This window comes from Gopherus evgoodei, chromosome 6 (assembly GCF_007399415.2).
Source record: "Gopherus evgoodei ecotype Sinaloan lineage chromosome 6, rGopEvg1_v1.p, whole genome shotgun sequence".
Taxonomy (NCBI): Eukaryota; Metazoa; Chordata; order Testudines; family Testudinidae; genus Gopherus; species Gopherus evgoodei.
In genome coordinates, this window is record NC_044327.1 from 91732649 (window position 1) to 91747527 (window position 14879).

At 40.8% G+C, this 14879-nt stretch overlaps 1 protein-coding gene across 2 annotated transcripts in view; it reads left to right on the top strand.

Moving 5' to 3' along the window:
• JMY (junction mediating and regulatory protein, p53 cofactor) overlaps positions 1 to 14879 on the top strand; it is a 155300-nt gene that overhangs the window by 93165 nt on the left and 47256 nt on the right. For both annotated transcript variants that reach the window (XM_030566549.1, XM_030566550.1), the window contains exons 5-6: positions 3291 to 3456; positions 10202 to 10389. In XM_030566549.1, the coding sequence (XP_030422409.1) occupies positions 3291 to 3456; positions 10202 to 10389 (354 nt within the window). The remainder of the gene's footprint in view (positions 1 to 3290; positions 3457 to 10201; positions 10390 to 14879) is intronic.

Below are 14879 nucleotides of genomic sequence, written 5' to 3' on the forward strand. Positions count from 1 at the left end.
ATTCCAGAGAACAGTCTTGCTCGGAGCAAATTTGCCAGGTCTTACTAAGAAGTAGAAACCCCTCCAACAGGACGCCTCCTTGTCAAAATGGAAGTGGTTCTCTCTCTGGGCTTGTCAAATCAGCATCTTGTTGATGCATTCGTCCATCCAACATATCCTTGACTGTCTGTTGCACCTAAAACATCAAGGCTTAGCAGTTTCCTCTGCCAAGGTTCATCTGGCAGCAGTATCAGCTTTCCACCTTTGTATGGATAACCAGTCTGTTTTTTCTAATGGTATAATAATCAGATTCCTTAAAGGTCTGTAAAGGATGTAGCGATGAGATGCAGATGAACAGAAAACCAGAGTTTACTTTTGTACACAGAAATCCACTGGTTTTCCCATGGAAAAGTTCTCGCTCATTTGTATGAGCTGAGAGACGAATTAAAACTGTTCTTAACTTTGGAGGAATCCACATATACAGACTTGATCCCTGATGTGGCATGGTGTGCAAAACTTGCTTATTTGGCTTATGTATTGCAACACCACGTGAGCAGGAAAATGCAAGGTAGAAATGAGAATCTTCTCTCTTGCATGGATAAACTGCATGGGATTAGATCAGGGGTAGACAACCTATGGCATGAGTGCCGAAGGCGGCACGCGAGCTGATTCTCAGTGGCACTCACACTGCCCGGGTCCTGGCCACCAGTTTGGGGGGCTCGGCTTTATAATTTAATTTTAAATGAAGCTTCTTAAACATTTTAAAACCTTATTTACTTTTGCATACAACTATTGCATACAACAATAGTTTAGTTATATGTTGTAGACTCATAGAAAGAAACCTTCTAAAAGCATTAAAATGTATTACTGGCACGCGAAACCTTAAATTAGAGTGAATAAATGAAGATGTGGCACACCACCTTTGAAAGGTTGCAGACCCCTGGTTTAGATCTAAGTTAGCCTTCTGGTAGCAGAAGTCACAGTAGAAATGTCCCCCCCTCACAAACATGGCAGATCCTACTGGGAGTATTTTGGTCAATGTAATTTCTGAACATCTGAAAGGTCTGGAAGAAAAATTCAGGTTATATTTTTCTTCAGCCTATACAAAAGATTTTGACTGGATCTTTGGAGTTCTTTTGCCATGGGAAGTGCTAAGAATCTTACAAAAATGGCTCGAGCAACTTGCCAAATTAAGGATGGACTGTGCTTTAAAGTATGGTGACATGTCTTTGGACTCATTCTGGTTGATGGTGGCAGATCAATACCCAGTAATGTCACACTGTGCTATCTCCATTCTGTTCCTGTTTTCAACAATGTACCTGTGTAAGTTTTTTAAGCCCGCCTTGCATCAAAAACAAAGAGCGTCTGAGATTGGTGGAGCAAGAGCTCCAAGTTGCATTGTTTACATTTCCTGCCAGGATTCAATGACTCTGTGCATCAGGGCAAGCTCAAATTTCTCATTAAAAGTAAGTTTTCTTTTAATAATTTTAGCACGCCCCACACACATTTTATTGAAGTACCTTAGACTAGAAAAGGTTGGGAAACACTGCTATAGTGGGAGCTGGTGATCTATAGCAAACACCAACTACTACCACATCTTCTGCTTTGTCTGTTAGAATATGGATCCTTAAGTGTTTATGATCATTTTCTTCTAAGTTGCCAATGACTTGGAAACAGGTAATGCCTTTTTGGACAGAGTGCCTGTCCATGTTTGCCCACTTCATGCTTCAATCTTGTGTGGAAACATGCTTTTCTAATTCAGAAAACTCTTTAAAGATCATTTCAAATCAATAAAAACTAGGAAGCCAATTTATGGTTGACTATTAATTACAGTGAAGTTTTAATCCTTGAGGATATGACCATAACTTAAATCTACTGGCAAGTAAAATTTTGTTATTTTTAATTTGAAAAAAAATACAACCCAAACTTTTACTTTGTTTTGCATTTTCTCATTAGATGGCCCCACTTCCTGGTTGAGGATTTATAATATAGAAGCTGGATCCTCTTTCCTCAGGAAAAGAGGATGGGCAGACTAGAAAAATGTGTCCAACTGAAACCAAAATGTCTTTCTCTCCTGCCTCAGCTAGGAGGGGATCCAGACTCCATAGAAGCTGATAGGGACTCATTTTGTTAAGAACTTATGTTTGGCTTTGGCAGTGACTGGTAGGTGGGAAAGATAACCAGAGAAATCTAAAGCTAGATTCTTCTGTAAAATGCAGCAACGAATGAGAGATTCCTTTCAATATCAGCTGACTGTGCAGTTCTGAACTCCAATCCCCACTTTCCAGCAAAACAGGATCTGGCTGCTATGCATATTTGCCTACTGTGGGAAATGGAAAAGCTTGGAATTTGCATTTTGGCTGTTTTCTGAAACCTTGTTTTACATATTCCTTTCTGACATATGACCAGAAAAATTGACATCATTGTTTTAAACCTGGGAAATTCTCTATTCTCTTACTTTACTCCCAAAACAGTGAGGCTCAAGAACTATCAACTTTTCTCTCTAACTAAAAAGGATCTAAAAGTTCTCTTCTGTTCATTCCTGGAGCACTGGATGTCCTGAGATTTTGAAGGGAGGCCTGAGAAATGGCACAAAAGCCTGTGGGTTAGGCAGGTATGCTGCTTTATGTCTGCATCTAGGAAGGTTAGCCACATAGTGTGTGAGAGTGGAAAACATAGAGTAAAGTATATGTATTTTATTTGCTGGAAGATTCCTCAGTTGTTGTCCCATTGAGAGAGAGAGAGAGAGAGAGAGAGAGAGAGAGATATACATCTAGTCATTTTTTTAGTTCACCGTGACCTATACTGTCAATCTTAACTTGAGTTTTCTAGGTTTTGTTGGTATAACAGCCTCTAACAATTTTAAAACATTTTTGCATCTAAGCTAACACAGTACCGAATGGTTACATTAGACCCCTATTGCTCTATCTACAAAAACAAACAAACACAAAAACATGAAATACATACAGAAACAGAAGAAACAGGAAGTTGGGGCTGTACCTCACTCTCCTCATCCTGAAAGAATGAGCAGTCATAAACTGTAACCTGATGTTACAGGCCTCCTAGTGCTATACTGAAAATACGTTGACTATTACATCTGAAGTGAGAGTAGTCAAAACTTTTACAGCATTGACAGTACTGAGTTTATCCATATTTACAATAACCTGAACTGCCTCTATTAAAACTACTTTTTTCATGTTTTAATTTTTTTAACATAACAATGAATATCTAGGTCTTGGTTTTACTAGGATCCTGTGGACGTGTTTATTCACTTTTCTTTTTTTTTCTTTTTTTTTCTTCTCTCCATTCAGATGCAGACTTTGCAAGGTGGTACAGAAGCCATAGCCCATTTGGACCAGTTGGAAGCTGATTATTATGATCTACAGCTTCAGTTGTATGAAGTGCAGTTTGAGATTTTGAAGTATGAAGAGCTGCTGCTGACAGCACAACTTGAAAGCATCAAAAGACTTTTGTCAGGTGCAGTACACGTTTAATGTGCATAATCTTTGTTATCTAAGACAGTACTACTACTAGAACTGTAAAACTTAGAATCAGCAATTTTAGCATTCTCTAAATAAGTAAAGACTTAGGACTTTGAACATAAGTACAATTAAAATAAGTTAAAATCTGCATCTGGGAGAAGGAGGTAAATTTTTAAATCTTTATCATAGAATAGTAGAATATCAGGGTTGGAAGGGACCTGAGGAGGTCATCTAGTCCAACCCCCTGCTCAAAGCAGGACCAATTCCCAAATAATGTATTGCTTTGTCTCCTTACCTTCAGTTGGAATCACATACCTAACATCTTATGCAATATTTGGAAAAATTAGGACTAGAAAGGAAGGAATTATTTTCTAAATAGTCTTGTGTACTGCATGTTTGGCTAACTTACAAGAGTTGTTGCTCTCAAAATTTTTGAAATAAATGTTTAAATGTAGCAAGTATCAGAGGGGTAGCCATGTGAGTCTGGATCTGTAAAAGTAGCAAAGAGTCCTGTGGCACCTTTTAGACATCCGACGAAGTGGGTATTCACCCACGAAAGCTCATGCTCCAATACGTCTGTTAGTCTATAAGATGCCACAGGACTCTTTGCTGCTTTTAAGTCTAGCAAGTGGCTGTCAAGGAGGCGTCATGCAAATTAGAATCCTCTAGCTGAGCTTTTGATACATTTTGAAACATTTATGCTGCCCTTATAACAGAGTTTTTAGATCAGGGACAGCAAGCTAGGGCCCCTAGACCTGATCTAGCTCACAAATCATTTAAAACCAACTCATAGACATGATGCAGGGAAATTTAGTGTGTTTGTGTCCAGCCTGGTTTCCTGGGTTTTCTTATGCTTATACTTTTACTCAGATGTTAGCTGTCTATGCTGGCTCAATGCTAAAGGACTTGTGGAGGAAGTGTTCATCAGAAAAGTCACTCTAGAGCAGAAATTTTCAAATGTGCTCATGTTGTGAGTTACGTCTTGGGAGATGGCACCTTTTCCCCCATTTACAGTAGTGTGGACCGTCTCTTCTCACATGTTTGATCCTATAACATCCTTATGGCAATTACTGTAATTGAGCCCATAGAGAGAGAGCTTAATACATTTTTAGCTGTCTTTTAATGAAATTTAGCAGTCAGCCTAGCCAGCTCTCTGCAGGCCATGAGTAAGTGCTCAATAGATAGCTCTTTGTTCACAGACTGCTTTAGGATATGATTCTAGTTTTGATCCTGATGTCACTGCACAGTTTACTTTCATGCAGCCAGAAAGGAACCTATCTAGTAAGAGAGACAAAGGAGGAAGAAGTAATTAAATCAATTTTCTTTAAATTAATATTAGCAAAACTATAATGTTATGTTGACTTTTACTTTTGGAAGGTTCACTCAGTAATTTGAAGGACCTCTGAGTTGAGAGGTACATTGTCACCAGTACTTAAATTCAGTTTGGGTATTGAGATCATTCCACTATTACCAACTTTTCCATCAAAAGAACAGTAGAACTGCTGTAAAAATAGTATACGTCACTGTTTTGGTTATGGTACACTTAAGCAAGCTTTCAGATGATTACTGAATCAGAAAAATTCTTCATAGCTCACTGCTTAAGTTTTAAAAATATTCTTATTTCACAATATTACACTTTTATATTTAAGCCTTTATCCAAAAAAGCTTAAAGGGTTTGACAGACTTTATTGAATGCAACAGTCTGTTAGGAGTTAGCGTCTTTAAATAATGTATAGCAATACTACATACAAGTTAGGACAGAATACTGAAAGAATACTGGTCCAGTTGAAATTTATGGGGGAGTTTTAGTTAGGCAGAATGAAACTACCTATTTGGAATTAATCCAGCAGAACTAGTGCAGTTACTCTTGTAAAAAATACCATAGGATCCTGCATCTCCTCTGAAACATGGCATCTCTCAAAGTACAGTGGCCTCTAACACACGCGAATTACTACTGACTCAGAGAGAAAAGTGCTGTTTATTGGATAATCAATCCTACTTCCTTTAAAGTACAGTTATGGTCAGAAAAGTAGCATTTTTCTTATGAAACAGATCTGTACTATGTACATTTTAGTAACCATTGTAAACTGGAACTACTTTTTACTCCTGGTAGCTACATTCACTCTGTAGTGCCATGAGAAGGCATCAGCAGAATTGACTAAATTCTGGCTGAGAATCTTCTTTTGATAATGCTAAAGCATTAAAGAAAAAACACAACTTTACTTCAAAATCCTAACTTGAATGTCCAGTTGTTAGTTAGGGAGGGAAAAAACATTGTTTTACTTGTAAATGGAACCCCGTTGCTCTGGTAGCTATTGAAACAGTAAATAGAGAATTCCATGATGATGGCCTTTAGAGTTACCAACAGAAGATCTGTACTTGAATTCACATTCTGTAAATTAAGGCTTTTAAAGGGTCAACATACCCAAACAGGCCAGCTTTCTCTCTGCTGAGGGATTTTTGGTGGATGGAATGTCATCAACAGATAATGTGAGAGTTGGCTGCTAGCTTAGTATTTTAATTTATCTGGCAAGTCTGAATGTTGTGGGGCTAAACTGAAAAGGAATTATTTTAATTTGCATATTTTTCATGTTCCAGGTTATAAGAGAGCTTCAGTATTTACCAACCTCACAGACATGTTTTAAAGGCCAAAAATAATAGTTTGTGTTTTTCTGATGAAAGAAACAATAGAATTGAAAGGGAACCTGCTAATGTACAAATATTTTAAAGAAAACTCTTGCATGTCCCAGTTTTAGCATTGAAGTGCTTGTTAAAGATATAATTGAGCAGGGTGGATTTGATTTAAATCACTAGTCAGGAAGACTCAATTTAATCATGGATTTCTACATAAAAGTGCATTCTTGTTGGTTGTTATAACCTTAATACACATTCTTCACAACTCAGAGATAGATGTAGGTTTCATTTTTAGAAAGGACACACTATACATTTTTAAAGTGATTTATTTTGAAACCTTTCAGATTAGTTTTACAGCTATATCAGAAGATGAATGATTGTTTGGGTATTTTATTTACCAAAGGTAATTGAAGCAGATATTTCTGAAGTCATTGGGAAGTGAACTATCTCCAAATCAACAGGTTAATCATTAATATTTGGAGGATTTTCTTGCCATGCAGTATTAGGAGGAGAATATCACCAGACAGACATTTAAACTGTTTTATTTAACTAAAACAACAGCCTTCTGTGTTGTGGATTTTTTTTCTTCAACGGCAAACATTTAATAAATATTTTAACAAAACAAGCAAATGAATTTTTGAATGTAGTTAAACATTCAAGTTTTTTAAAATAAGGTTTGTTTTTGTTAACATTGTTTTTAACTAAAATAGTTAAATTAAATATTTAAAAAAAAAAGAAATTGACTGTGTCAGCCAGGTCAACATGAGAAACTTAAAATATTGGGTTCTGCAGGTAACTCAGTCGTCTTCACCTTCATTTTCCTGTTTGTTCATAATCTAGAAAAGAAAAACAAGCTTTCCTACTTTTCAGGTCCCAAATGATTTCTCAGTTTGGAATGAATTAGTCCAGTGGAAGAAAATATTCTTTCTACACTGGGAGAAGAAGCTACTGCTGTTAAAAGTGAGATTATCACTTCAACAGTCTCTGAATCCAAGTGCTTAAGTGACTTCCTCCAGTTCACTGGTGTGACTTTCTTTAAAACATTATCAGCAAACATATATTTTCTGATTCGTTCACTCTTATCTCTGAAGTTTATTATAGTTGGCATTATAGAGGGATGATTGCTGGATGTCCATGTCATAGCCAATTCTTCTTCAGTAGTTAAGGTTTGACCCTGGTACTGAGAATTGAGTATTGAGAATATTTGCAAGAAAATGAGCTGGTGATAGTGCTTGTCCCATTTGTTTTGTTAATGCTTGTAATTTAACTCTGTCTGTCATTGCATATTTCTCTCTTTAAGATCTCACTCAGTTCCTTCCAAATTTCAATGGCGTCAGCAATAAAACAACTATTTCCCTGCGTTTTGTTCAAGGCTATAGAAATAGGCTTCAGGGTACTCAGCATGTATTCAACATTTCTCTTAAGCCCAGTGTTGAGAACTTTGTCTGTGACAGTGCCATCTATTTTTTCACGATTTTGTTCACAGATGAGGCCAGTTCTTGATATAGTGCTCAAAACAGTCCACTACTGAGTTCCGTCGCACATCTTGTGGGAGAGTTAGCTTGGTTCTTCCCACTTTTGTCAGAGCAGCTACTGCAAAGTGGTTGTTACAGAAGTATTTTGCAGTTTCAACAACATTAGCCTTTATTTCTTGAACACTGAAGTCTTTGGCTAGGAGGTCATCAAATAAGCACTTCAACCATATGTTATTAGCTTGGGACTCTCTTCTAAATAATTTCTTCTCATCTTGGATACATTTGCAGCATTGTCTGTGACCAAGCCGTGTACTAGACATTTGATTTTTTTAATTGCTTTTACTGCTACTTCTTGTAAGTATTCTACTGTGTGCGCATTTCCTGATGTAACAATTGTTTCTGTAAAGAGACATTCCTTTCTTCTGTTGTCACACAAGCACATACAGCAGGATCACTGTGGACATTGCTCCACCCATCAAGACTCAGGTTAGCAATTTTACCCTCTAGACCTTTTGCACACTGCTCAGTTTCTCTTTCATACACTTTATCCAGCAATTTGCCTGCAACATCTGCTCTGTTATGATTCTATGAAACTCCTGGGACCCCATAAGATTGGGTCCCTAATCCATGAACTATTAGAACTCATTTAAAAAACTTTTCTTAAACATTACATGAATATATTGTCTCATACCATAGAATTCGAATTTATAATCCCTATTCCATGATGAGATATCTTTGAGCTATAAAGTATCTTAATTAAAACTATCTTTAGATAGGTTTTTCCCCCTCAAAAAGCATTTTACCAAAAAACCAACCAACCAACCAATCATTTTTTGATTTAGTTTTTTTAAATCATTGATTTTTATCCAGCCAGTAATTGAGTCTGTCAGTTCATTTGTAAAATCCTGTTTTACAACTCTTCCTCATTTTAAAATGAAAACTGCACACAGATTCTCTCTTTGATAGCTGCTTAAGAAAATACAGTTTTAGATGATTCAAACATGAAATTTTGCAGGCTGATTTTTCATAAAGTGGTCCAGTGATATGTATGGCTGACTTTTTTTTTTTTGGTTGAATTTTTTTTTCTAAGTGAGTGCTAGGTTCAATGACTAGTGTGGGATTTTTTGTACATTGTTTTAATTTTAGAGTTATGAAGTTCTGTCCTTACTTGCTAGAATCACTTTCTTCTTCCGAGTTGCTGTTTGTTAGCAGGGAGATATAGTCAGCACCAGGAGGCAGAAGATGCTTCATGCAGATGACACAGTAAATGGCTGCTGCTTTTAAGATCGGTAGCCTCATAGAAGGGAGGAGGGAAGCCCTTGCCCCAGAAGAATCCTACAGCTGGGTAGGAGGAAGTTAGAGTTGTATGCAACCAGAGTAGCAGCTTTCCTGAGGTGGCTGACTGCAGGAGATATAAGATGACTTTTGATAATGTCATTGTCCTCTTAAGTGTGGTGTCTTCAAGGGAAGCCTAGCAGAGGTACTCACCCTGCCTCCGGTGAGCAGAAGCTGTGTGTGTGTGTGTGTGTGTGTGTGTGTGTATATATATATATATAAGAGATATCTGAAGAAGAGTCACACAACGGACACCCTAGGAAGTGGCTATATAGCTTGAACTTTACAGTGGAGGTCACATGGGATGACTGTGCAGCATAAACTCTCTCCCCTCACGTTAGTTAAGTTCAAACACCAGGGTTGTAGTGTTGGGTTGACATGGGGTTATGTTTCCTTCCCAAATCCATGCTTACATTTATTCTTTCTTAGAATGGTGTGTGAGCCAATAAGGTACAGGAGGTACATAATTGATGTAGCTTTTTATGTTTTAGCTAAACTGTAGAGCAGGGGTTGGCAACCTTTCAGAAGTGGTGTGCTGAGTCTTCATTTATTCACTCTGATTTAAAGTTTCACATGCCAGGAAGGGGGGGAGCTGTGGGAGGGGCAGCAGTGCCGGCAGCTCACACTTCCAGGAGCCGCAGAGCCCTAGCACGGTAAGGGGGGAGCCGAGGGATGTGCCTGCCCAGCCTGAATCTTGGTGCCCCCCCGGGGGGCTCCTGCACCAGATGCATGCGGGCAGCAGTCCCCGTGCTCTTTCTGGCTCCTCCCTCGCTGTGCTCGGGCTCTGCGGCTCCCAGGAGTGTGAGCTGCCACTGCCACCTCTCTCGGAGCAGGCTCAGGGTCCCGTGCCCTGGTAGCTCACACTCCTGGGAGCTGCAGAACCTGAGCACAGTGAGGGGGAAGCTGGGGGGTGTGCCTGCCACCGTTCCGGGATCCCGGCCGCCAGCCCCGCTCAGCCTCCTGCCGGCCTGGGATTCCGTTCACTCAGCTGAAAGTGGGCTGAGTGGGGCCGGTGGCCGGGACCCCGGCTGGCAGCCGCGTGCCAGGCAAAATTGGCTCATGTGCCACCATTGGCATGTATGCCGTAGGTTGCCGACCCCTGCTGTAGAGCCTTCGGACGTTGTGCCTCTTTAACACGTTGGCTCTCAACTGTTGTTTTTGTCATGACCAGCTCTTCCTGCACATTGTCTAATGCAAGGTTCAATGTTAAACAAAAAAAAGGAATCCACTAACTTAGTGTTTTATCTCAGTCACATTCACTGATTTGACTTTTTATTGCTGACATTTTATAAACAGAGAAGAAAGATGAAGTGGTATATTACGATACTTATGAAAGTATGGAAGCCATGCTTGAAAAAGAAGATATGGCAACATCTATACACTTACAAAGAGAAGAGCTGCAGAAGTTGCAACAGAAAATCCGCCAGCTGGAAGCAAGGCGTGGACGCATTTCAGCCAAGAAAGCTTACCTCAGAAATAAAAAGGTAATATTAAATTGTACAATTCTTCTCTAACAGAGACGTCCCCTTTTTAGTAAAACCACAGAGACATCCAAACTTGGATGGGAGTCCACAGAGGGAGACTCAACACCCTGTAAATTGCATCTCTTCGGGAACAGTAGCTGCACATTAGTGTTCTGGGATAAGGGATATAAGATACCAAGTTTTTGATGCTCCTTAAAATTATGGAGCTATCCGTTTTAGTTCCACACTGAAGGCTGAGAAGTTTTGCAACAGTTCAACCTTGTTCTGTACCCCACAATTACAACACTTGGAGCACATAATTCATTTTAGATAATTTATAAATCAGTCTGTTAAAAATGGGTCCTTTAATACTTTTTTTGGTCTCTAGTAACCTTAATAATGGAAAAACAGACTCTTCAGACTTCCAATATAATCAAAATGTCCTGAAACCTTGTTTTTGAAGAAGTTTTTGTTAGCGTTAAATATATTTATTCATTAGTTTGTTTATTTTGGTGGCTGCTTCTGTTCTTCACAACTGGAAGTTTCTCCTTTAGTAGAGGCTAATGTTTTTCTACAGAGAATTCTGCCAAGAATTATCCTCTTTCAAAATAGCTATTATTCCCAATTCAGTGGAGCATAGTCTCCCCACAATTAAGATGCCCTTCTCAAAATGGCTTCCATCTCTGATTGTTCCCAGTGCGGTGGAGACCACAGGCTGCCCTTAGCAAAGATAGTCACTGTCTTCATTCATCTGCTGCTCAGTCATCCTCTCTACTTTGTAACAGCATAGGGGCCACGATCTTTCCTTTGGGCAGCTTGGTTTCAGTCCTGTTAGAAGTGTGAAAATTCACAATTTAGAGCACTGAAATAACTTTAACTCTGCCCTGTAGTGACCTCATGCAATGTTACGATTAGGGCATTTCAGGGTTTGGGTTCCCAGATTAGATTAAATAGACTTTTAAAGAAAAATCAGGTTTTTTTCCCCCAATTTAAAAAAATGTCAAAAGACTTGAGTAGAGAAGCAACAGTTTTTCATGGAACTTTAATTTGTAATCAGTATGTGAAGAGATTTAAGTTACGGTATGGATTATCTCTTTAATATTAACCTGTCTTGAAAGATTAACGGTTGTGATTTGTATGCAGAAATGTTGCAATATGGATTACGTTTTCAAGTCATATGTTAAATTTTGGTAAACGCACATTCATTCATTTCTCTGAATGACTTGTCTGTAGTTCCCTTAAAGCCCATGCAATTATATGAACATGCATTATTTACGAGTGAATATATTATTGAAAGTAAAACATCACAAAAAACATGACAGTACTAGAGATAGTCTTGAGTTTTTTCATCCATTGCTGTGTACTAAATTTGAAAACCAGCTGAAGAGTTAAAACAGTCACCAAGCAGTTATCTTTATACCAGCTAACTTTTTTTTTTTTTTTTTTTTTTGGTACTATCTGGTTTTCAGTCACCACTGTCTTACCTAGAGTGGCTCCTGGGTAGCAGCGGCATGCACCGGGGCCAGGGAAGGCTCTCCGACTGCCTGCCCTGGCCTTGCTCCTCTCCTGCAAGTGGCCAGCACCACGTCCCTGCAGCCCATGGGGGAGGGGGAGCAGAGGGCTCCGTGCGCTTCACTCGCCTGTGGGTACCTCCCCCGAAGCTCCCATTGGCTGCAGTTCCCCGTTCCCTGCCAATGGGAGTTGCGGGAGATGGTGCCTACAGACAAGGGCAGCACACGCAGGCCTCTGCCCCCTCTCCTCCAGTGGCTGAGGTTGCTTCTGAGAGCAGTGTGGGGCCTGCGGCACCACAGAGGTTGCAATTCCGTGGGCCGGATCCAAAGCCCAGATGGGCCAAATCCAGCCCACAGGCCATAGTTTGCCCACCCCTGCCTTAGAGCCTATGCAGTCAAACTACAGAAAACAAGCTGTATGTTAGATGGCATATGCCACAAGGTTCTGCTGTAGATTAGAGTAATCTAATATCTCTAGCTGCAGTATAGATTTTTAGGTATTAGGGTTCTCTGTAGCCTGCTGCCTCTTTTGAGCTAAAATCCTGAATAGGAGAAGACTAGGATTGCATCTCCCTCACTAGCTCCTGCTTTTGTTTCTTTTTTGCAGGAGATATAGCTAATCTAATTGTCCAAGAAACTGAAAACCCTCTCTCAGAAAAGTTAAAATATAGTGATGTATTATAAATCCTTTTTATCCATAAAGTTCTGACGTCAAAAATACAGAAACATAAAATGAAGTGTAATGTACAATTGATAATACACATTGTACCTGACATTTGGTAATAGTGTAAGATCTTTCTCAAAACTTGTACTTCATTTTCTTTTTCCTTTTGGAGGGATAGCTCAGTGGTTTGAGCATTGGCCTGGTAAATCCAGAGTTGTGAGCTCAGTCCTTGAGGGGGACATTTAGGGATTTACGGATTGGTCCTGCTTTGAGCAAGGGGTTGGACTAGATGATCTCCTAAGGTCCCTTCCAACCCTAATAATCTATGATTCTATGAAAACATTGTCAAATCATAGCACCATTGTAACAAACCTTATAAAGTAAGAAACTATTACAATTTAAAATCAATAAGGAAACACCTTATCTTTCATTAAAAGTGAAGCCCCTACACGGTACATGAAGCATGTGTTTTGAGACACTTTTTTAAGATGCCACTGAGGCAGAATTGCTTAGATTAGGGTGAAAAAGTAAGTGCAACATATAGCTTGATGAAAGCCTTATATCTAAGTTGACTGTGCACCATCTTATCTTTGTAAAACTTAAATTTGTTTCACAGATGATCTTTTTTCACCTTTGTCAGTCATTTTTCCAGTGCTATTAGTTTTCCCTTCCCTCAGTCCAGGTGAGGTGGTTCTTCATGAACTAGTTCTTAATAGGTAATATAATGTAAAAGTAGTTGTTTATTTTCCATCGTTCTTAAACAGCCAGCTCTGGATTCTGCTTGCAAATGTTGTAGCTGTATTGTTACCCTATTTCTACCACCGGATGTCTGCACAGTAGTATAGGATTAGGTATTCTTCGAATGATTGCTCATGAGTATTCCACAATAGGTGTGCGTGCTCACCACATGCACCAGGGCTGGAAGTTTCTCCCCTAGCGATCCCTGGAATGGTGCCACCATGGTGCGGTATAAGGGGCACTATACGCTCCCTCCATCATCAGTTCCTTCTTTCCGCCAATGAAGGTTCTTCAGAACTGCTCTGCTCCAGCTTTGCTGTAGCTTGTCTCCAAAACTGCTTGCTCGTTCAGTATAGTAACCTGTAGTTAGTTAATTGTTTTGTTTAGCTTAGCTTAGCTTAGCTTAGCTAGAGTGCTGGGGCATGCCCCGTGCCCCAGGTTTTAAGTTGCGCAACACTTGTAGGCGATCTATGCTGGTGAGTGATCTGGACACAGATTGTTTAAGCTGTTTAGGGGGAACCCATCTCAGTGATCGCTGCAAGATTTGCAAGTCATTTAAGCCTTGTACCAAGAGAGAAAGGGACATCAGGTTCTGGACTATTCTGATGGAATCGGTGCTGACCCCAGCTCCAGTGCGCCATTCTGAGTCAGCACCGGGCACCGTGGTGTCAGTACGCAGTGACCCTGTGGCAGTATCGACTAGTTGGCTCCGCTCCCCATCCACAGGGCATGCCAAGAAGGCTAGGAAGAGGCCTTCTTCGGTGCGGCATCAGAGTAAACCCAGGACAGAGGCTCGACCCATGTTGGGCAGTCCTTGATCCCCACTGGCCTCTAAGCTTCTGACTCAAGTCAAGCAGAGTAGCCTGGCCCATTAAGAGCTGGCTTCCCCGGATGTTCTCCACATTGGAGGCTCTGCAGGCAGCCTGGGATGTTACATCCATGCCGGTACCAGGAGCACCGCTGATGTCAGGCCCGCACTCCAAAGACAAGCCACTGCTGGGATCTCCCTAGTCGCCCCCAGCTCGGTACCAGTCTCGGTCGAGGGAACATGCCCGACGCTGTTCGCTACCCAGCGTCCATCCAGTGAAAAGTCCACGTGGATCTCCCTTGACACTCACCAGGCTGTCTGGTTGGGTTCTGTCTGATTGAGACTTTCGGCACTGCTCTGCCTCAAGGAGCGAACAGCGACGGAACCGAGGCAGACAATGCCAAAGGTCCTCATCTTGGAGGGGCTATCGCAGCTGGTCACGGCACGAATGTCGATGTCATTCCTGTTTGTCATCCTGCTCCAGGACCTCGCCATGGCACCATCTCTGCAGCCCCGGGCGTCAATTGCTGGCATCTCGCCGTCACGGGTCCGCCCACCGGAGCAGATCGCCAAGCAGCTGTTACCGACAGTACAGGTCCTCCACATTGGGATCATGGTCCCGTGGTCGGCATCACTCCCAGCATCGCTGCTCCTCCCGGTCCAGGGATAGCGGCAGGTCGTATGTCAGCCCGGCCTCCCTTCATAGTCGTCCATCGATGGGCTAGGCCAGCCAGGCCAAACCACCGACTCCACAATGCCACCAGGCAGATAAGTCTTGCCTCTTCACTGA